Source organism: Prionailurus viverrinus, chromosome E3, assembly GCF_022837055.1.
Source record: "Prionailurus viverrinus isolate Anna chromosome E3, UM_Priviv_1.0, whole genome shotgun sequence".
In the NCBI taxonomy this organism is placed as follows: Eukaryota; Metazoa; Chordata; class Mammalia; order Carnivora; family Felidae; genus Prionailurus; species Prionailurus viverrinus.
Window position 1 is genome coordinate 32,507,216 of NC_062576.1, and position 21,971 is coordinate 32,529,186.

Here is a 21,971-nt window from a genome sequence, read left to right on the forward strand (position 1 = left end):
CTGCGCCTGTGAGTTGAGGCCGACGATGGTGAGGACTGGGAGGATGGTGCGTGAAGGGCTCGGTGCCCCTGGAGTGTGGCCAGCGATGACCCCGGCGCACGGGCCGCTCTGGCTCGAGATTCGGAGAACAGCCGGGGGTGGTGGGCAAGCGGGCGCTGGGCTTACGGCCCCCCGTGTCTGCGGGACACAGCCAGCGTCTGTCTTTCCCCTCAGTGCCCTGCTCCGGATCTCAGCGCAGATGGGCACGGTGGGTGCCCTTGGGCAGGCCGGGCTGAGGTGGGTGACCGGCATCCGGGGCACCGCCAGCCTGGATGGCGGGATCCAGGCGAGGAAGAGTCGAGACCTCAAGGTGCATCTGAACACGCCCGAGGAGACTGTGGAGCTGCTCAGCCTCAGGTGGGCTGTCTGCCCCAGTGGGCGGGGCCGTGAGCGCCTGCCCCTGCGAGCGAGGGCGTGGGCGGGGCCTGAGGGCTCATGCACGCGTGTCTGTGAGCACCCGTGAGTGTGTGCACGTGATCGTCAGTGTGTGCGCCTGTGTGTGTGTGTGTGTGTGTGTGTGTTCACATGTGTCTGAGAGTAGAAGTGCGTGAGGTGAGCCTGTGTGTGTGTAGAAGGGGGTGCGTGTGAGTCTGTCAGGTGAATATGCGTGTGAGTGTGTGTGAGAGTGTGCCTGTCTGATGGTGTGTGTGTTTGCGTGTGCCTGTGTTAGTGAGTGTCCTGTGTGGGAGTGTGTGACGCACTGCGGGGGCCAAGGAGTGGAGGTGGGAGCTCTTACAGGGCTCTCTCCTGGGACCAGCTTGTTGCCAGCCTCCTGGAGAGGTGACAGTTGGACAATGTTTAAAACCCCCCACTTGCTCCTTGGCTAACCCAGGTCTTACGTGATTGTTCTTCTTCATGGGGGTCCTACCCACCTCTTACCTGTTTCCTTCCACTACCTCCTGCCTTTCACTCAGTCCCTCTCCCTCCACCCTGACGCCCTTCAGCCACCCTTTATGTGCTTCTAAAGAGGCCTCTTTATTTCCACCCCAGGACCTTTGCACTTGCTATTCCCGCTGTCTAGAATGCCGGCTCCTTCTCATCCTTTAAGTCTCTGCTTACATGTCAACATCTGCAGATACCCACACACTCCCAGCTAACGGAGGCCTTGCCCTGTCCCCAAGACAGACCCCATGCTGCCCCCATTCAGGTTTATCATGGCACTTGTCAACAGTGCTGTGGGTGAGTTCTCCAGAGGCCTGTCCTGTTCACGGTGGCATTTGCCCTGGTGTCAAACTGTGGCAGCTGAAGGAGTAAATGTCCGGAGAATGAATGAAAATGACTTGTTTGGGACTTTCCTCTTTCCCCACCCAGCTCTAAGCTGTACCTCGTCACCGGGGATGGCGTGAGGAGCCTCAGTAATGCCCGCAGCCCTTCTGAGGCCCAGTCCTGTACTGACAAAGAAGGTAGGCGGTAGGGTCCTTGCCAGTTGGGCATCTGGGAGCCGAAGGGACCAAGGACCACTCCAAATGCTAGAGTTGCTCTCCTGCCCAAGAAGGATTTATACCCCTTAACTCTTTGATTCTGCTTCTAGAACTCTACCCTGTGAAAACAAGCCAATAAAATGTGCTATGCACGAAGATGTTCACGGCGTCATTGTTTACAAGGGCAGAAAACAGGATGCAACTCAGCGATCCAGTCCTGGGTGATTGGCTCATTAGGAAGGCTTGCGAGCTAAGAATAGGTTGTTACATTTCCAGATGGGTGAAAAGTAATCAGAGGAAGAATATTTCAAAGTGTGGAAAATTTGTGCAGTGCGTATTTCAGTGGTCAGAAATAAAGTTTTATTGGTACATGGCCGTGCCCATTTGTTGACCTATTGTCTGTGGCTGCTTTTGACCTTCAATGGCAGAAATGAGTAGTAGTGACAGACCATCTCTGTGATCAGCCAAGCCTCAAGTATTTACTCTCTGGCCATTTGTACAAAAAGTAAAACCCTCCAACTTCCGGTTTAGTGAGTTACTGAGATATCCTATGACTTGACATTTTTTAAAAATGTTTGTTTATTTTTGAGAGACCGAGAGAGAGAGCATATGCAAGTGGGGGAGGGGCAGAGAGAGAGAGAGAGAGAGAGAGAGAGAGAGAGAGAGAGAGAAAATCTCAAGCAGGATCCATGTTCAGCACAGAGCTCGATATGGGACTTGAACTCACGAACTGCGAGTCATGAGCTGAGCCGAAGTTGGATGATGAACCAACTGAGCCATCCAGGTGCCCCTAAGTTATTTCCCTTTTATTTATTTTTTTTAAGTTTTTTTTTAATGTTTATTTACTTTTGACAGAGAGGGAGGGAAACAGAGCATGAGCGGGAGAGGGGCAGAGAGAGAGGGAGACACAGAATCCAAAGCAGGTTCCAGGCTCCGAGCTGTCAGCACTCAGCCTGATGCAGAGCTCGATCTCACGAACTGTGAGATCATGACCTGCGCTGAAGTCGGACATTTACCGAGCCACCCGAGCGCCCCAACCTGTAACTTTCAAACCCTGTAATGAAGGAGATATTTTAACAACATTAGAAAATTATCTGGTAATAACATCACGTTATTTTTCAGCAAAGCTGAAAAAAAAATGGGGCGGAAATTCTCCAAACCGGAGCGGATCTTTGTAGTCATTTTAGGAGTAAAGTCGGGTAGGGGTCCATCTAAACAAACTGACCACTTTAGGCCGGGCGCTGTCCTGAACACTGACGGGCTCTTTCAGTCCCCACAGTAACACCATGAGGCAGGAACTGTTCTCCGTTCCAGTCCACCGATGAGCAACACTGAGGCACAGAGATGTTTAGCAACTTGCCCAAGGTCACACAGCCGGGAACTGGCAGAGCTGGAATTCGGACCCAGGCAGAGTCTTGCTCGGGAGCCTGTGTTCCTCTACACACAACTGCCCACACTCTTCATGTCTGCACTGGGGTCCTCAAGCCAGGGTGATTTTGCCACCCTCCCCCCCGAGGGGACATCTGGCGATGTCTGAGACAGTTGGGTTGTTGTAACTAGCATAGCTCCAGTACGTCAGTACGTCAGTAGTGCCGAGGGTTGAGGGACCCTGGTCTACATGGCACTGGTTCCCAGAAGCAAGTGGAGAAGCTTTTTCCTTGCTGCGTGAGCAGCCGTGGGCTCCCACCTGGAATTCTCTAGCTCTCTGCTGCCCAGTGCTGCCCACTCCCCTTTCTCCACAGGGTCCCGCACCTGGGGCTGGCAGCTGTGCACAGAAGTCACCTGGCCACCAGCTGGTCAGCCCTCCCTGCTCTCGCTGCCTGTGTTGGCGGCTGTGACACTGAAGAAGCAGGACCAGGGCCTTCAGCAGTACCTCCTGGAAGCTGCCTATACCTTCCACCCTCAGGTAGGCCCTCTGGAACGGTCCCCCCTTCCCCAGCCAAGTTGTGGGTCTCCCTAGGTCTTCTACTCTGGGATCAGCCTCACGAGGACATGGGGCTCCTGTCTGGAGTGGCTGGGCTGGGCTGGTCCAACTGTGGTCTGCCTCCTGCCTCAGGACCCTTGCACAGGCTGATCCTCTGTCTCTGGCTGTCTGACTTGTCAACTCTGAATCTTCCAGTCTCAGTTCACACATCCCCTGCTCACCAAAGCCTGCCTCGATGACCCCAATGCAGTCATGTTCTTTTGTTACTTGGTCTAATAGGACCATGCTCTTTCCCTTTAGATCATTTTCATGTTTGTTACTGAAGCTCCTTGGCTGCTGCCTGTCTTCCCCACTGGCTACTCAGTTCCCGGGAAGAGCTTCAGTGCCTGCTTTTCTCTCTCCTGTGTCCCCATCATCTGGCACAGAATGGGCATTCAACAGCCTCCTCCTATCTGATCTCCCAGTGTCTGCTCTGGTCTCCTTACCATCTGTTCTCCCCTAGCAGCCAGATAGGTCTTCTGAAACCGCAGAAGGTTCTTGTCCCTCCTCTGCTCAGAGCTCTCCAGTGGCTTCTGTCACTCTGAGTAGGAGCCAAACACCCTGAACCACTGGCCTGTCCTTCTCATCTCCCAAATTCTTTACCAGATTCACCACTGTCCACACACTGGTCTCCTTTTTTTTTTTTTTTTTTTTTTTAAACACCAAGCACATTGCTACCCCAGGGCTTTTGCACTGGCTGTTTCTTCTGGCTGGAATACTCTTTGCTAGGCATCCACTTGGCTCTCTCTCTTGCTTCTTTTGTTTTCTCAAATGCCCCTCCTCAGAGGCAGCCTTCTCTGACTACCCTGTCTGGCCCCAAACACTGAATTTGTCAGCAGAGTACCCCTTACCAGGTGCCGTCCTGTGTAGATTTGTGTCTGGTGGTCCCTCCCCTCTAGAATACAGGTGCCATGAGAATACGGTATCTAATGCTCAGTCACACTCCCTGTGCCTACAACTAGCCTCATACACAGTAGTGAACCTTCACAGGTAGTGAAAGAACATACGATGATGCGGGGTCTCAAAGGGTGCTCTTGTCTTATGCTGTGTTCTCCTAGAAGCAGACCTGAGTCAAAGATTTGGGTAAAAGTGATTAAGAAAAGGCTCCAGGATGACCTAGTAAGGGAGTGTGGAAGTTAGAATAGGGAAGGAAGAGGGGCACCTGGGTGGCTGAGTCGGTTAAGCATCCAACTTCGGCTCAGGTCATGATCTCGCGGTTTGTGAGTTTGAGCCCCGCATCGGGCTGTGTGCTGACAGCTCAGAGCCTGGAGCCCGCTTCTGATTCTGTGTCTCCCTCTCTCTCTGCCCCTCCCCAACTTGTGCTCTGTCTCTCTATGTCTCTCAAAAAATAAATAAATGTAAAAAAAAATTTTTTTTAAAGAATAGGGAAGGAGAAAAAGGTGAGTGGGGAGTGACATCAGGTGAAGCAGCAACTTCTTCCTGATCCTGGGGGAGCCCCGGAGCATGGGTTCCAGGTCAGAGTGGGGTCCTCGTGAGGCTGGGAAGCTGCAATTTTTTGTTTTTTGTTTTTAACTCCTGTAAAAACACACAGGAGGGCAACATTCTGGAGGCCCAGGTGCTAGGTGTAAGCACACTGTGCAGAGACTTATAGATACGTGCGCTGAGCTGGATAAGGGATCTGAGGGGATCTGCTCAGGGTGCCCCTGGTGGGTGCCATGCCTTGCTTCTCCCCAGGCTATTTGCCGGACAAAGCAAGTCCCTGTAGAAGTGGTCCTGAGTTTCCTGTAGGACTTTGCTCTTCCCCAGGTACTGCTCGAGATCTCCAAATTTGCGATTTGGTTCTTGCCTTGCAAGGTCAAGGAGGAGCCTAAGAACTCAAGTTTTTGAGTGGTGGGGATGCGGGTATTCAGAGGGAGAACCTTCTGACTGGATGAGATTTTGGAGCCTGAGCAGTCTGCTGTGTTTCCAGAAGGACGGCTGGCTCCCTCGGGAAGCTTCGGCTCATGTCTTCATGGGCACGCCCAAGTCACACGTGCCCAGGGACGTCGGGGTGGACGTCAGCTACAGCTTGCCCCAGGGGAGGTTCTGGCTCAAGCTTCTGCATCTCAGGAAGAAATTGGAGCTAGACGGTAATGACCGCGTCCCCTCCGTGTTCCCGGGGCCCAGAGATAAGAAAACTGGCAGGATGTTGTCCTGGGGGAATGCAGGGGCAGAATGGCCAACCCTGGTCCCTAAACTCTTGTGTTGTCCCCAGGAAAGATCGAGACTCTCCAGAGCGGCCGTGTGGGTCACCTGGAGCTGATAATGGACGACCGAGATGTCTACTACATCAAGGTTTGCTCCATATCTCCATATCCTCGGGCCTCCCACGTTGGCACCTGCCGCCTTCTGGGTGTTTCCGGCCTGAGTCCCAGGGTCCCTGCTCACTAGTTGACGTCACCATTGCTGTGTCCTCCTCCCATAACATTTGTGACCTCTTGGTACTCAGAGACGTATAAAGGAGAGAAACGTGGGCTCGCATCTTACCACTTAGGTAAAAAAATCAGTCATATTAGTAATTCAGGAGCATGCTTTAAGGTCAGTAGAGAGAGGCAAGTTGAAGCATGCCGCTCCCCAGATTTCCAGAAGAAATAGCAGTGTGCGCCCCAAGCAGTCTGTATCAGTTCCCCAGGGCTGCTCTAACAAAATACACCCCCCCAAATTAGGTGGCTGAAACACCAGAAATTTCTCACGGCTCTGGAGGCCGCAGGTCCAAAATCAAGGTGTTGGAGCCTCCCTGGCTCTTGGGAGGCTGGGAGGCAGGATGTCCTCCATGCTTCCCTCCCAGCCTCCGGTGGCCTCAGGCGTCCCTTGCCTGGTGGCATCTTTTCTCTGTCTTCACGCTGTCTTCCTCTGTCTGGGTCCAAATTTCCTCTTTTTATAAGGACATCTGTCATTCCAGAGTAGGGCCCGGCCTCGTGACCTTATAACCTGCTCATATGCAAAGCCTCTATTTCCAAAGAAGGTCCAGAGGGAGATGGGGAGACCAAGGAGGGGATTGAAACCCGTAGGTTTGAGCGTCTTTGTTTTTTCTATTTATCAAGCACCCATAGTGTGCCGGGTACTTGGAAGACAGCTCAGTGAAAGAGACACACACAATTTTCTCCTCTTGGGGCTTCCATTGTAACAGACAAAAATCAATAAGTAAATTGTACAGTGATAGGTGGGTGTCAGTGCAATAGGAAAAGGGAATCCTTGAGCTGGGCATAGGAGTCTGAAGGATCAGCCGCGAAGGCTATTGGCTAAGCTCCGTCCTCTGTCCCCTGTCCAGTCTGTCTCAGTTCTTGTGGGCGGAGCCGGGCTTGCTGGCCAAGCCCAGCCCCGCCCCCGGTGATGCTGGGGCCTTTTTAGGGCCGGAGTGACCTGTGGCCAGCAGCTGGCGGTGAGCCCCAGCGGTTTGAGGCCCAGCTGGAGGCAAAGCTGGTGACGGCGGGCCGCCCTGTGGTCCTCACCGGGCACTTCAGCCGGCAGGCAGGCAGCCGGTTGGCCTTCTCCGTGTTGCTGAGCAACGTGCTGAGTGACCAGGCACACCTGTCAGGTAGGAAGAGGGGCCCCCTCCTGCCCACTCCCTCTCTTCAGGGCGCCAGGCTACAGGAGGGGGAGGGCCGAGCACCCCACGTGGAGTCTCCATGCCCTCGAAACCTGCCAGTATTAACATCCCCCCCAAGGGAAAATCCAGGCTCCGTACCTGCTCATGCCTTCCGTTCGATGCCCCCCCCCAGAGGCTCCCCTCGACGCCAGCTACCTTCCATGAACCCCAGAACAGCAGCTTTTGGACTCTCTTGATTCTGGCCCATATTCCACCATGTGTAAAATGCACATTTTGCATTGTGACCCAAATTGCACGGGGCACGGCCTGGGCACGGGCCAGCCTGGCAGGTGCCTGTCCTGATGCCAGAGCTGGGGTGCAGCCCTGTGGCTATGCTCCTCGTGGGTGTTCTGGGAGATTCTGGGGGGATGACGGCAGGTCCTGCTGGCTCCCTGGCGTGGGTATTCCGGGTGTTGTCACTGGGTGAACGTTGGGGTCGCAGAAACAGGTTTCCAAAGGCCTCCCCAGATGGCGTCCGAGGCATTGTTTTTCTCCTCTGATCTGTCTTGTTTTCTACTTGAAGACTTTTGGCCTGGACCCACAAAAGTGACTTTCGGGGTCGCCCCCGAGTAGTAGGGTCAGTGCTCTGACATCGGTGTTCCTCGGCAGACACCGGGGCATCCTTTCCACCAGCACCCCTGTCCCCGGGGCCCCCGGGAGGGAGCCCCGGCCACACCAGGCCTGCCGCTCTCACTGCCCGCTCCCCCCGCAGTGCTGCTGGAGAAGAAGGCGGAGAACGGGCTGCAGGTCGTGGTCCTGGGCGGCGAGCTCTCTGTGCCGGGGTTCGTGGGGCTGCGCGTCCTGGGTCTGGTGCAGCAGCGGGGCCGCCTCTGGACCAGCTCCCTGAGGATCAAGTACGGCCTCCTGGGTACGGACCTCGAGCTGGGCGGGGGCCGATGTGGCGGGACCCTCGCCCTCTCCTGGGGCTCCGGCTCTGGGGGCCGAAGTGCCGTCTTGCCTTTTGTCCTTTCGTCACCCTGTTCCTTAGCCACCTGGTCATTTTGTCGGCCCTGAATAGACCTGAGCACCCACCAGTTAAAAAAAAAAAAAAAAGATATTTAAGTCTGTCCCTTAAACCCTCCCTCCCCTTCAGCAGGTTCCAGTGAGTGACGGGAAGTGGAGCGGATCCGGGGCAGGGGCGGGGGTGGCCGAGACTGGGCTGCGTGCTCCTGTGTCCCGGGAATGGGGATGGAGGGCTGCTGGCGGACGACGGGCAGGCGTCTCCGGGTTGCCCCGCGTAGGTCAGGCGAAGCAGCTGGCGCAAGAATGCGGCACCAGCCAGAAGCTGAGGACGCACAGTGGCTCAGAGGTAGCTTATGAGCTAGAGCTGGACCATGAGCTCCACTGTACGCAGGCCCCAGCGCTCAGCCACAAGGTGAGTGCCCTGGGTGGGTGGGCAGGGGCGTCTGGAGAGGGCCCAGAGCTCATCCCCACGGAGAGATTTGGTCAAGGTCACGTATGGGAACGGGGCTGGAGGCGGAGCTGCAGTCTCAGGCTTCCGTCCATTGGTTCATTTGGTCTTTAGTGAATATCTACTATGTGCCTAGCACTCAGGAGAGCTGTGCACAAGGCAGCGCCTGGCCTGTGCCATGCTGTTGCTGGGTGGGGGAAGAGAGAGAGAGCGAGAGAGAGAGCGAGAGACCAAACCAAGGGAGCCGTAGGGGACATGGATGGTAAACAGGGCAGAGACTGAGGAAGCGTAACAGTGGGGAATCTAGTTTGGATGGGGTGGTAGGGAAGGCTTCTTTGGGAAAAGTACATCTTAAGGTGAAAATGAAACCATGAAATGGCTCTGTTCCTATGGAAGCATGCTTCAGGAAGGGGACATGGCAAGTGCAAAGGTCCTGGGGCAGGAGGGAGAGCTGCAGCGATAGGAACTCGCAGTTCACCATAGTGGCTGGCAGCGTAAGCAGAAGGGAGAAGCCAATGTTCCCTTGTTAATTGACTTATTTCACATTTTCCTCTCCCACTGGATTCTTGCCCCCATGAGTGCGGGATCTCCTCGAGTCTTCCTTGTTGGGTATCTGATGCCCAGTGCTGGGCATAGTACCTACTTGGTACTTGGGGGAAAATGTATTCAGTGAATGAATACATGAATGAACCTGGTGTGGAGATGTGAGAGGGGGTGGCAGGATGCCAGGTTCGAAACCCTGACCCACTGAGGATCTATCAGAGAGCCAGAGGCTGCCGTAGAGAGTGGGGACAAAGGGTGCGGATTTCACTCAGTCCACGCTCAGGATTTAAGGGGTACTGACCACATAGTCTCAAAGGTGGACCATATTCTAATGCATTGTTTTACGAAATCAAAGTCAATGCGAAAAGACATTCACCTCCTATGGAACTGTCTGCCCAGAGGAGCCACGGTGGGTGGCAGTGAGGAGGCCCAGGGACTGGGCAGACCAGGCTTCCTCGTGGATCTCCTTGGGGGGGGGGGGTCCCCAGCTTCAGCTCCGGCACGAGGAGGGCTCGGGCCACCTGCACTCCCACCTGGAGGTGAGCTATGGGAAGCACTGGAATGAGAGCAGCGGTAAGAGGCAGTTCCGCATCAGCCAGACCTTCCAGAATGACTCCGGCCCGGCTCTGAGCAATTACTTCGTGGAGGTAAGCGCGGGCTGCACAGAACCCTAGCATTGCCTGGTGGCAGCTGGGCATCCCCCCTCCCCCCACCCCCAGTCACCACATCCCTTCAGGCCTTGGTTGCACGGTCGCCACCAGCTTCGGCTTCACGTTCAGGTTTTACCAGAAGGCTAGAGCTTTTCTATAAGTAAAGTGTAACTGAGCGCTTAGCCCCTGAACAGGCGATGTACCCTTGCAAGGCACACACTTTGGGTGTATGTTTTTAAGCTGTTTAAAAATGTTTTTAATCGGGGGCGCCTGGGTGGCTCAGTCGGTTGAGAGTCCGACTTCGGCTCAGGTCGTGATCTCACGGTTCGTGAGTTCGAGCCCCACGTCGGGCTCTGTGCTGACAGCTAGGAGCCTGGAGCCTGCTTCGGATTCTGTGTCTGCCTCCCTCTCTGCTCCTCCCCTGCTCGCACGCTGTCTCTCTTTCCAAAATAAATAAAGATTAAAAAAAATATTAAAAATGTTTTTAATCGTAACAAAATACATACAACATAAAATTGACCTTTTTTTTTTTTTTTTTTTTTTTTTTTTTTGCGATCTTTAGATGTACTGGTTAGTGTCATTAAGGACACTCACGCTGTGGTACAACCATCACCACCAGCCTCCCCCAGAACCTTTCGTCTTGTACAACGGAAACTCTGTCCCCAGTAAAGAATAACTCGCCACTCCCCGCGCCCCCGGCCCCTGCAACCTCCTTTTTACTCTCCACGCCTCTTGCTGCCCCGGGGTCCCTCATATAAGTGGCATCTTATGGTATTTGTATCGTTTTGACTGGCTTCTTTCATTTAGCGTAACATCCTCCAAGTTCGTCCAGGCTGTAGCTGGTGTCAGAATGGGTTCCCTTACAAGCCCGAATAATGTGCCGTCGGATCCGTGCATCACATTGTCCTCTGTTCCTCTGTTGATGGACCCTTGGGTTGCTTCCGTGTTTTAGCTGCTGTGAAACATGCTGTTGTGAATGTGGGTGTATGAATATCGGTTCGAGTCCCCGTTTCTAATTCTTTGAGGTAGATAATTCCAAAAGTGGAGTGATGGATCAGATGGTAATAGTATTTTTAATTTTTTTTCGAGCGACAGCCATACGGATGCCCACAGCGGCTGCGTATCTTACACTCCCCCCCCCCCCCCCCCCCCCCGCCGCCCCAGCAGCGCACGAAGCTTCCAGGGTCCCTGCGTGTGCACTGACACTTGTTGTTTCCTGTTGTTTTTGATAGTAGCCGTGCTAATGGGTGTGAGGTGTTACCTCATTGTGATTTTGATTGGCATTTCCTTAACGATGAGGGATATTGAGATCCTGTCATGCCCTTGGCGGCCTTTGGTCTGTTTCTTTGGAGAAAAGTCTGTTTGAGTCCTTAACCCCTTTTTGCTTTGTTGACACTGAGTTGTAAGAGTTCCTTGTACCTTCTAGACAGTAACTGTGTATCAGATACATAGTTTGCAAATACCTTCTCCTGTTCTGTGGATTGCCTTTTCCATCTGTTGATACCAGCCTTCGATACACACAAGTTTTAAACTCACAGACAGTCCAATTGATCTCTTTTTACTTTCCTGGCCTGTGCTTTGAGGGTCCTATCCAAGAAATCCTCACCAAATGTAATGTTGTCGTTTCTCCTTGATGCTTTCTTCTAGGGATCTTCTAGTTTAAGCTGTCAACTGGGTGTTTGATCCCTTTTGAATTTACTTTCGTGTGTGGTGTAAGGTAAGCGTCCCGTTGTGTTCTTTTGCTTGTGGCTATCCAGAGGTCCCAGCCCCGGAGTGTTGAACAGACTGGGATTTCCCCCCACCGAATGGGCTCACTGTGCTTGTTGGAAATCATGTGACCACAAATGTGAGAGTTGACTTCTGGGCGCGCCATTCTGGTCCACTGGTCTGTACGTCGCTGCCTTTCTGTCTGCCATACTGTTTTGATTACCGTAGCTTTGTGAGGCCTCCAACCTCGTGCTGCTTTTTCAAGACTGTTTGGACTGTTTGTGGTCCCTTGAGATTCCATATGAATTTTAGGATGCATTTTTCTGTTTCTGCCACACACACACCAAAATGTGATTGCAGTTTTTGATGGGGATTGAGTTACACCTATAGGTTGCTCTGGGTTGTATTCGTGAAGACTGGATGTCTCTCCATGTATTTATATCTTCTCTAACTCCTTCCACCAACATTTTGTGATTTCCAGTATACAAGTCTTTGGTGTCCTTGATTAACTTTATTCCCAAGTATTAAATTGCTTTTATATATACCAACACTCTGTGAATAAATTCCCCTTGTGAAAAAAAAAAAAAAAGTAACATTCAGAATGAAGCTAAAACTTCGTTCTTAGTTCTTTCTTCCATCCTGGCCCGTTCTAGAAGGAACAGCAGTTATATTCCTGGGCGCTGGAAAGGAGATCTCTTTCTGTTGTTTGCTCTGTGGGCCTGTCACTAGCATTTAGTTTTATTTGGTGAGTCTTGCTTTGTGAGACCTTCAGCTACCCGTGTAGGAGGAATTTGTTACTTTGTAGACATCTGATCCATTCTTTTAAACACGTTCATCATGTTCCCTATGCTGCTGTATTGTATCTTATTCCGCCGTGTAACTCTTGTGGTTTCTAGCTTAGCGAGTCTGAACATCCTTGGACATGCCTCCCTGGGCAAGTGTGTATCTCTGGGACGCAGGTCATAATGCACAACTGGGATTTGTATATTTTTAACTGGCTGCCTTTTGACAGTCTTCCCTCTAAAACGCTTGAATCAATCCCCCACCCCTCCAGCCACGTCCAAGAGGAGCAGTTTCCTTTCACCCATATGTGACTTTTACCACCGGAAAAATATCGCTGATATGGGTGGAAAGGATATCTCGTAGTTTGAATTTGCATTTCCCTGGTCGCTCAGGAAGGCTGAGAACCATCTTTTCTGTATTTATTCTACTGCAGATGGCTTTTTTATATTGTTGGACATTCAAAAAAATTAGAAGTCTGACGTGATTGACAGCTCTTTCCACGACTGCAGTACATGGATTACGTTACTCTTCTAAATTGTGAAAACATCTTCTTTCTGGACAGCATCTGGCCCCCAGGGTTTTGGGAAAGACATGAAAGCTGGGCGGTGTTTCTGCAGGCTTCTGAATATGGCGGACACCCTGCTAGGTTCTGGGGGGACAAGTATGAATAAGATACTATTTATTCTTTTTAAAATTTTTTTTTAAACTTTATTTTTGAGAGAGAGTGCAAGCAGGGGAGGGGCAGAGAGAGAGGGAGACACAGAATCCGAAGCAGGCTCCAGGCTCCGAGCTGTCAGCACAGAGCCAGACGTGAGGCTCGAACTCACGAACTGTGAGATCAGCCGAAGTCGGACAGTCAACTGACTGAGCCACTCAGGCACCCCAAGATACTATTTATTCTTAAGATGCTGACAGGGAACAGAAGAGGGAAGGACAGAGGGAGTAGTGATGAGCCATTTATTATTACCAGGCCACACGTCACCTGTGTTGGTAGCATCTCATTTAAGCCCAGTGAAGTAACCACTATCTATCCTCATTCTTTGGAACGGAAATTGTGTCAACACGCTGGTCTGAGGTGTCCCTGACCACAGGTCTACCATGTGGCAGAATTGAAATAGAAACTCCAGGATGTCTCATTGCAAACCTTAGGCTCTTAGCCTCTTGGCTGGACTGGATTGTGCCAGAATTAATTTACTGTAAAATAATTTACTGAATGATTAGTAAAGAGGAGAAATCATTTCCCGGGCTATTCTCTGAGGCCAGTATCATCCTGGTGCCCAAACCAGACTGAGACCTCAGGAGAAAAGAAAAACCCAAGACCTCTTACAAATATAGATGCAAAATCCTCAAGAAGGTACTAGCAAGCCAAATTCAGCACTATATAAATAGAATTACATAGCACAGGGGCGCCTGGGTGGCGTAGTCGGTTAAGCGTCCGACTTCAGCCAGGTCACGATCTCGCGGTCCGTGAGTTCGAGCCCCGCATCGGGCTCTGGGCTGATGGCTCAGAGCATGGAGCCTGTTTCAGATTCTGTGTCTCCCTCTCTCTCTGCCCCTCCCCCGTTCATGCTCTGTCTCTCTCTGTCCCCAAAATAAATAAACATTGAAAAAAATTTTTTTTTAAAGAATTACATAGCACAGCCAAACGGGTTGTATCCCAGGCATGCAAGGTTGGTTTCACATTGGAAAATCAAGGCAATACACCATATTGATAAAGGATGCATCAGTAGAAGATGAGATGATCAGTAGAAGCAGCAAAAAGTATTGGGCAAATCCCCGTATCCTTTCATGGTAAAAACACCCAACAGATGAGCAATGGAAGAGTACTTCCTCAACCTGACAAAGGTCATCTATGAAACATCCACAGCCAACATCATACTTCATGGTGAAAGAATAAATGCTTTCCCTCTAAGATCAGGAACAAGACAGAATGTCTGCTCTCACCACTTCTATTCAACATTGAACTGGAGGTTTCAGCCAGGGCAGTGAGGCAAGAAAAATAAAAGATGTCCAGATCAGAAAGGAAGAAGTAAAACTATTTCTGTTTGCAGATGACATTATGTCCTCTGTAGAAGACCCTAATGAATCCACACAAAAAAATCTGTTAAAGGTAATACATGAGTTCCTCAAAGTTGCAGGAGACAAGATAAATACACAAAAGTCAGTTGTGTTTCGCTACACTAGCGGTGAAAACCCTGAAAATGAAATTAAGGAAATAATTCCTTATGTAATAGTGTCAGAAAAGTTGAATACTTCAGCATAAAAGTAACAACAGAATGTAAAACGAATACTCTGAAAACCACGGAATGTTGTTGAAAGAAATTAAAGAAACTGAAATAAATGGGGAGACATCCCATGTTCCTGGATTGAAAAATGAATGTTAACATGGCAAAGCTCCTGCAGCACCTGGGTGGCTCGGTAGGTTAAGCATCTAACTTCAGCTCAGATTATGATCTCATGGTCCGTGAGTTCAAACCCCGGGTCAGGCTCTATGCTAACATCTCCGAGCCTGGAGCCTGCTTCCGATTCTCTGTCTCCCTCTCTCTCTGCTCCTCCCTTGCTTACACTCTTTCCCTCTCTCTGTCTCCCTCAAAAATAAATAAACATAGGGGCGCCTGGGTGGCTCAGTCAGTTGAGCGTCTGACTTTGGCTCAGGTCATGATCTTACAGTCTGTGGGTTCGAGCCCCGCATCGGGCTCTGTGCTGACAGCTCGGAGCCTGGAGCCTGCTTCGGATTCTGTGTCCCCCTCCCTCTCTGCCCCACCCCTGCTTGTGCTCTGTCTCTCTCTGTCTTTCAAAAATGAATAAACATGAAAAAAAAAACTAAACATTAAAAAAACGGAAAAAAAGAATATTGTTCAGCAATAAAAAGGAATAAAGTTCTGATACATGCTACAATGCAACATGGGTGAATCTTGAAATTGTCATGCTAAATACAACAAGCCAGACATCAAAGGCCGTATATTATATGATTCCACGGATACGAAATGTCCACAATAGGCAAATCCATGGAAACAGAAATTGGATTAATGGTTTCCAGGGGCAGTGGGGAGTGACTGCTGATGGGTACAGGGTTTCCTTAGGGGTGGCCTGGGCTGGGCAGTTCCTGATAACTGGGGAACTCAGGCCGACCCGTGGCTGTCCTGGTGAGCCAGTGGAATGTTGTAGGTTGGGAGTGGAGTGCTCTGACCAGCATGTTGACGGTGGGTCTTCTCCAGTTTGTGCTCCAGGTGCCTGAGAGGCAGGTGGATTACCGTACGCAGCTGTACCACTTGAGCCTTCGGCAGCCCCACGTGGAGAGCAGCACACACCTGAAGGTTCAGGACAACGGACAGCTGCCCTTTGCGGCCGGCTTGCGGTGGAAAGACACCTCTAGAGCTACTCTGTGGAAATGGGAAGGTGAGTGTCATTTAGGGAGGCTCTGGCTAGCGGTTGAGATTTCTGGCCTCCAGGTCTCTGCTCGGGCTATGCCCCTTACCTGGAATACCTTTCCTTTTTGTTTGCCTGGATGTCAAGATTGATATACTAATTATCCAGTTTCACCCCGCCCCACTTCACCTGTTGTCCGTTACCCTGCAGTCCCCCTGGCTTCTTTTCTGTTCCCCCAGAGACCTCAGAGCCTTTGCACATGCTGTTGCTGCTCCCTGGAACACTCTCTCGCCTTGAAAAACTGGATTTACCATGGTTTATCCTTGAAGTAATTTTATTCTTATTGTAGTCATACATAGTTTGAAAAGTAAAGTAGAAACTTTGAGTTGGTAATTGTTGAAGGTGGGTGAGTATTACATAGGGGCCCATCAGATGTTCTCTACTGATGTATGTACCTGAAATATTTCTTTAAATGTTTTTTAAAGATTTTTTTAATGTTTATTTTTGAGAGAGAGAGAGAGAGCAAGAGAGAGTGCGCATGCACGTGAGGGAGGGGCAGAGAAAGAGAGACAGAGACACAGAATCTGAAGCAGGCTCCAGGCTCGGAGCTGTCAGCACATAGCCTGAAGTGGGGCTCGAACCCACGAACCAGGAGATCATGACCTGAGCCAAAGTTGGACGCTTAACCAACTGAGCCACCCAGGCATCCCTAAACTAAAAAGCTAGTTTATAACAATTACTGTAATTGTCTGCTTCATATCTCTCTATGCAGAGTTTTACTTAATACAGCAACCATTATAAATTATTTTATCTGTTTCTTATTAAACTCTTCAGCTCTTAAAATAATATTATTATACTGCTATTTCTTGATTTTTCTATTTTAGACATTCTTCATATATTTTTTACCAGACAAGATGATAATGTAACTCTTTAACCAGACTTTTTCGAATATCTGTTTTTCTTTGTCCCCCTAAAAGAGTTGGTCTGTGAATATCCACTGTTTACTTAATTGTGACTCTATAAATGTCCTTCTTAACTGAGACACAAAGCTGACTTTTTGTTTTTCCTGGAGTTATAATGGGCTTTCCCCCTGTTTGGTTAGTTTCCTATTTTCCTCTTACTAATTATCCCCAGTTTTTTAAGCATAAGTGCAAAACTCTTCTCCAGATGGCCAGACACATGAGATTATGCATCAGCTTCAATTAGTTCCCATATTTTTCTTGGAGACCTTCTTCTTGGAACCACTGTCCCTCTCCAATGTAGACCAGTTGCACAGCTGTGGTTCAGGGGTGTCCCTTCCCCATCATTCTGAGAATTCTTTCTACTTCTCTGGGTCACAGCCCTGTTTCTTGCACTTATGTCCTCTTTTTTCTTGATTTACTCTTTTGTTTTGATGGAGCACATCTTCCAGTAGCTTCCTGAGAGAGGTATTAGATTCCTAAAGCTGCTTTAACAAATGACCACAAACTGAGCAGCTTAAAAGAACAGGGATGAATTCTCTCACCAGTTCTGGAAACTAGAATTCTGCATTCAAGGTGTTGTCTGGGCCGTGCTCCCTCTGTGACCCTGGGTAGAATCCTTCCCTGACTCTTCCTAGCTTGTGGTTGTGGCCATCACTACTTGGAGTTTGTTGGCTTGCAGCCACACTGCTCTCATCTCTGTCTCTGTTGTCACATTGCTTTCTCCTGGTGTGTATGCCTGGGTTCAGACTTCCCTCCTCTTACAAGGACACCAGTCCTATTGGTTTTAGGGCTCACCCTACTCTAGTGTGACCTCATCATAACTACTTACATTTGCGATGACCTCACTCCCAAATAAGGTCACGGTGTGAGATACACTGAGGGGGTGAGATTTGGTATATTTTTGAGAGACACAGTTCAGCTCATAATAGGATGTAAATGTTTTGCTCCCCCAATGTTTAAACTGGCTTAATTCTACCTGGGTAACTTGGCTGAGTAGAGAATTTTCGTTTTCCCCTTGGGATTTTGAGGACTTTGCTCTACTGTCCTTTCATACAGTTGAGATACTATTTTTGGTCCATCGGCCTTTGTATGTGACCACTTTCTTACGCTCTGGAAGCTTTTTGGAATGTCTCTGTATTCTCAGCATCTTCAGATCTTATGATGTGCCCTGACATGCATCTTCTTTCATCCATTGTATTGGGCACTTTGCGTAGACCCTTTCAACTTGGAAGTGTCCTTCAGGTCTGGTAGTTTTCTTGTACAGTTTCTTTGATAATCTCCTTCCCTCTGTGTTCTGGTCAGATAGGCTCCAGAAACTGAGGTTCTAATTTTCTTTCTTTGCTTTCCTTTGTTCCTTCTGTTTATCTTTCTGTTCTGTTTTGATGACCTATTTCCTCAAGTTCTGCCAGCCCTTTGACTACGTTTAAATTTTGGCTCTCTTCTGTTTTCTAGAGCTCTGTTTGTTGTTATTGTTGTTCCTGGGAGCTCTCTTCTTAGAGTGTTTTGCTCACAGACACAACTCCTCCTACCTTTCTGAGACCTAAGAGAATTTGGGGGCTTTGATTTGTTCTCTCTGAGTTTCTTTTAACTTTTGTTTTCTGAATTTCTGTGAGTGGCTTTCCTCGAATGCCATGCAAGGCTTAGGTGTGTGCTTATGTTTAAGAATTGACCACTCAGAACTACTCTGGAAAGAGTTCTACATGTGTTTGGAGGTTTGGGGGTGCACTTGTTGACTGGGAAGCTTCCATGCTGAGCATTTGGATGGGAAGCCCTGGGACTTGTATCTGTGGACCTTTCTTTTTCTTTTTAATGTTTATTTATTTATTTCGAGGAGGGGAGGGGCAGAGAGAGAGAAAGAGAATCCCAAGCAGGCTGTCAGCATCAGTCTCCCGACCACAAGATCATGACCTGGGCTAAAATCAAGAGTCAGACGCTCAACCGACTGAGCCACCCAGGTGCCCATCTGCATATATACATTTTGCCCAACATGTCACGGTGACAAAACTTCCAACCTACGGAAAAGTACCGTGGATTGTATCATCGATACCAACGTACCCTTAACCCAGATTCTACAATTCCATTTTTATTCCCCCTGTGTTATCACATATCCGTCCCCTTACCACATCCAGGTTATTCGTTGGTGCAGTTCCAAGTGAGCTGGCGACATCCATACATTCCACTCCTAAGTATTCCAGTATGTGCGGTGTTAACTAGGGTGGAATGCACACCTCTCCAGGGTGCCACTTAATGAGTTTTGACAGGTGCACACACCTGGGTAGCCCCTGCAAGATTCAGAGCATCACCAGCCTTCTGCAAAGTTCCCTTCTGCCCCTTCTCACCCATTCCCAGGTGTGAAACCTGCCCATAGTGGATGTGATGAGGCACCTCACGAGGCCTGCCAGGAGCTCTTTTCATACGGGGTGTCCACCTTCTGTCTGTTTACTTCTTGCAGGAGCCTTGAACCTGGATAGTCCCTGGCTGATGGTCTCCATGGCTCACAGGCTGTACTGGCCCCACCGGCCCACTTTCCAGGCTGTTCTGGAGCTGACGCTGGGCAAAGCTCGGACCCTCAAGAACCTGGTGATAAAAGTGGCCGGCAGGCGTCGGGGCCGTGACAGAGAGGGCAAGATCCACATCTACACCCCGACTACCACTTACCTCCGGGTGCGCATGCCCAGCCATGCCCTCTGCTCCCCTCCCGCAGGTGGACTCTGGACCCAGGAGCCTGGTTCCCTGCCATTTAGAAAGTCTCCCACACAGAGGGAGAACACGCAGACCTGAGATCAGGTCACAGATGTGGGCGGTTTGGATGACCCAATGTGTACAGTCTTGAGAATTAGTCGCTAAGTGAATTTGGGAGAGGGAACCACCCCATCCCCCCATCCCATCTCTATTTCCCATATTCTTTTTTTTTTTAATGATTGATTTTGGGGGAGGGGGCAGAGAGAGGGGGCCAGAGGACCCAAAGCAGGCTCTGTGCTAACAAATGAGCCCAGTGCGGGGCTCAAACTCACAGACTCTGAGATCGGACGCTCAGCCAGCTAGCCACCTGGGCGTCCCTCACTTTCCCATATTCTTGCTTAGCAGCTGATAAAAATAGGAAGGCAGGTTGGAGGGTAACTCAGCAATAAGCAGACCTCAGGCTTTTGCCGAAAACCAGAATAAAAACTCCTTCAAGGTCATAGGTGACTTTTGTACCAGCTGCTGGATGTAATTAAGTATGCTTCTGTGCACCTGTTTGATCTCAGAAGCCAAGAGATTTGAAAGAAACCCAGTCAGTGGAAGATGCCCTGGGTGTCCCATGAGGGAGCCGGGCACATCCATCCCCTCCTCGTGTTGGGATGATGGGTGGACCCAGCAGGAGGTCCAGGCCTGACTTGGACCCAGAAGGAGGCAGCTCCATGGGCCCATCTGGGGACGGTGCAGTCCCCTCTGAGTCAGGGGCAGAGTGGGAGCAGGTTGGAGGCGTGAGGAGTCGGGTATCACTGGCAAGCTTGGAGACTCAGGAGGGACTAACACGTGGCAGCCAGGGCCACGTTTGAATCTGGAGCTGACAGATGAGCTGGTGGATTGTCAGTGGGGAGGAGGGAGCGCGAGACATGACGTAAATGACCCCAAGGCTCTGGCTGAGCAGCTGTGTGGGTAGGAGGTGCCTTTCACTGAAATGGACGGCTGGTGTTTGCGGGGGGGTGGTGGGCATGGTTCTGGGGGGAGACCCGAGGGTCAGTGACCTACGGGACAAGGTGTCACAGATTTCTAGTATTTGGCAGTGGGTTCAGTAATCCCTAAACCCCATTTTGACCCCATCACCCCCTCTCCTGAGGCTTGGAGCTGTGTGAACAGCGGACAGTGGCCTGTAGGGTACAGACACCGTGCTATTCCTGGTGGGGCCTGTGCCGGGGGCCGTGGGCTGGGGTGCACAGTCGTGTGTGGGGCTACAGTGTCCTCCCTCCCCGAGCTCCAGGACAAGCCAGAACAACACCCAGTCTTCCCAGGCCTTTGAAGACCACAGCGATGATGCAGGGAAAGAAGGCCACCCGCATGTGTGTGTCCCTTGGGACACAGAGACCCTGCCTGCTGATAATGGTGGCCCCGTGAGGTCATATTCCCTTTCCGAGCTGAAGAGCAGAGAGGGGGGAGGGAGTTATCTTCTCAGATAACTCAGATTCTCCCTCTGTTCAGGGCTGAGAGATGGAGGGAAGTTTTTCCTCTTTCCTCAAGACCCCGTGGGAATCAACCAATTCTGCGGGGACCAGACGGGAAAGGCCTCCCAGAGGTGGTATCGGAGGGGTTTTGAAGAATGGGTAGGAGTTCACCAAGTGGTAATGGGGAGAAAGGGTGTCCCAGGGGAGAACATAGGGTCACCCTCCACTTCCTCAATGTAGGTGTCCACGGAGATGGCCTTGGCACAGAGCCTCTTCCGCAGCCGGACTGAAGTAGAATCAGCGTGGGGTGCGACTTTGAAGAGTGAGATCCACGCAGAGAACAGCCAGGAGCTTAAGATACTGCACGGCTGGTTGAAGGGCCCCCTGCAGGAGGTGAACTTAACGGCAGCTTACAGGCACGTGGAGCAGGTGTGTCCCGGTAGCCCTTGCTGGAGGCGCCACTCTTCAGAGACCTCAGATCTCTCCCCTGGGGTGGGAGAGGGCTCAGTGCCATTAGCTTGGCCTATGACCTTGGGCTTCCCTGAGCCCAGTTTCTCTATTTGTAAATGGAAACTAGCCATATTAGCACAGACCTGTGCTAGCAAAGCCCTGCCTCGTGGAGCCAGAAGCCTGAGAAGTTCGTTTCCCCGCTGGGCGCCTGGGGAGGTGCAGGCATGGTGGTGATACCGTGCGATGTTGCGGTCTGATCCAGGGTGAGGCTGCCATCCAGTTCAGCAGCCCTTGTCAGATGCCATACCCAGGGCAGTGGACAGGCAGGGGGAGGAGCCCCTTGGACCCCCGGGCGGGAGGTTTAAGGAGCTCGGTCCCCGCTGGCCATCCGTCCCCATCAGCCTGGTCTTGGTTGCAGCCTCGGAAGACCCATGTGTCACTGGTGGCTCTGGTGACCAGCATGAGTGGCCAGCCTCAGGGCCTGGAGCTGGAGGGCAAGCTGGAGGAGGTGACGCGTGACGGGAGGTTGTACCAGAAGCGGGGAACCTTCCTCCTCAGGTACATGCACTCCCTTCGCCTTATGAGCATTGTCTGCCCAGGCCTCTGCTTCTGCAGCGTGGAGGGTCACTGGGGACAGAGTGAGCTGTGCTCCTGGGAGGTCTATGCTGGCCTGCGGGGCCCAGACAGAGCCCGGAGCTCAGAGACAAGCCATCTGCGTCCCTTGGAAGCCCCCGCATCCCTAGTCCCCCTTCCATTTGGATGCTAAGAAACCTGGGAGCAGAAATCTGTCCCCACCGCAGCCTGAAAGTCGTTCTGGGGAATGTTTTCAGTTCCTGGAGGCACAGCTGGTTGCAAAGGTGGCTCTTGTGGTTGGGGATGTAAGGGGGGGGATTTCATGAACTCCAGGCCATGTCCAGACCCTCTGCGTGACCTTGGTCA

The 21,971-nt window shown here is 51.0% G+C and overlaps 1 protein-coding gene across 1 annotated transcript in view; it reads left to right on the forward strand.

Moving 5' to 3' along the window:
- The window catches only part of LOC125154044 (uncharacterized), a 137,628-nt gene that overhangs the window by 37,499 nt on the left and 78,158 nt on the right, over nucleotides 1-21,971 (forward strand). The window contains exons 19-31 of the mRNA XM_047837710.1: nucleotides 214-396; nucleotides 1,351-1,442; nucleotides 3,203-3,366; nucleotides 5,354-5,513; nucleotides 5,639-5,718; nucleotides 6,775-6,961; nucleotides 7,725-7,880; nucleotides 8,254-8,387; nucleotides 9,455-9,613; nucleotides 15,325-15,505; nucleotides 18,890-19,101; nucleotides 20,823-21,011; nucleotides 21,451-21,590. Of these exons, the coding sequence (XP_047693666.1) occupies nucleotides 214-396; nucleotides 1,351-1,442; nucleotides 3,203-3,366; nucleotides 5,354-5,513; nucleotides 5,639-5,718; nucleotides 6,775-6,961; nucleotides 7,725-7,880; nucleotides 8,254-8,387; nucleotides 9,455-9,613; nucleotides 15,325-15,505; nucleotides 18,890-19,101; nucleotides 20,823-21,011; nucleotides 21,451-21,590 (2,037 nt within the window). The remainder of the gene's footprint in view (nucleotides 1-213; nucleotides 397-1,350; nucleotides 1,443-3,202; nucleotides 3,367-5,353; nucleotides 5,514-5,638; nucleotides 5,719-6,774; nucleotides 6,962-7,724; nucleotides 7,881-8,253; nucleotides 8,388-9,454; nucleotides 9,614-15,324; nucleotides 15,506-18,889; nucleotides 19,102-20,822; nucleotides 21,012-21,450; nucleotides 21,591-21,971) is intronic.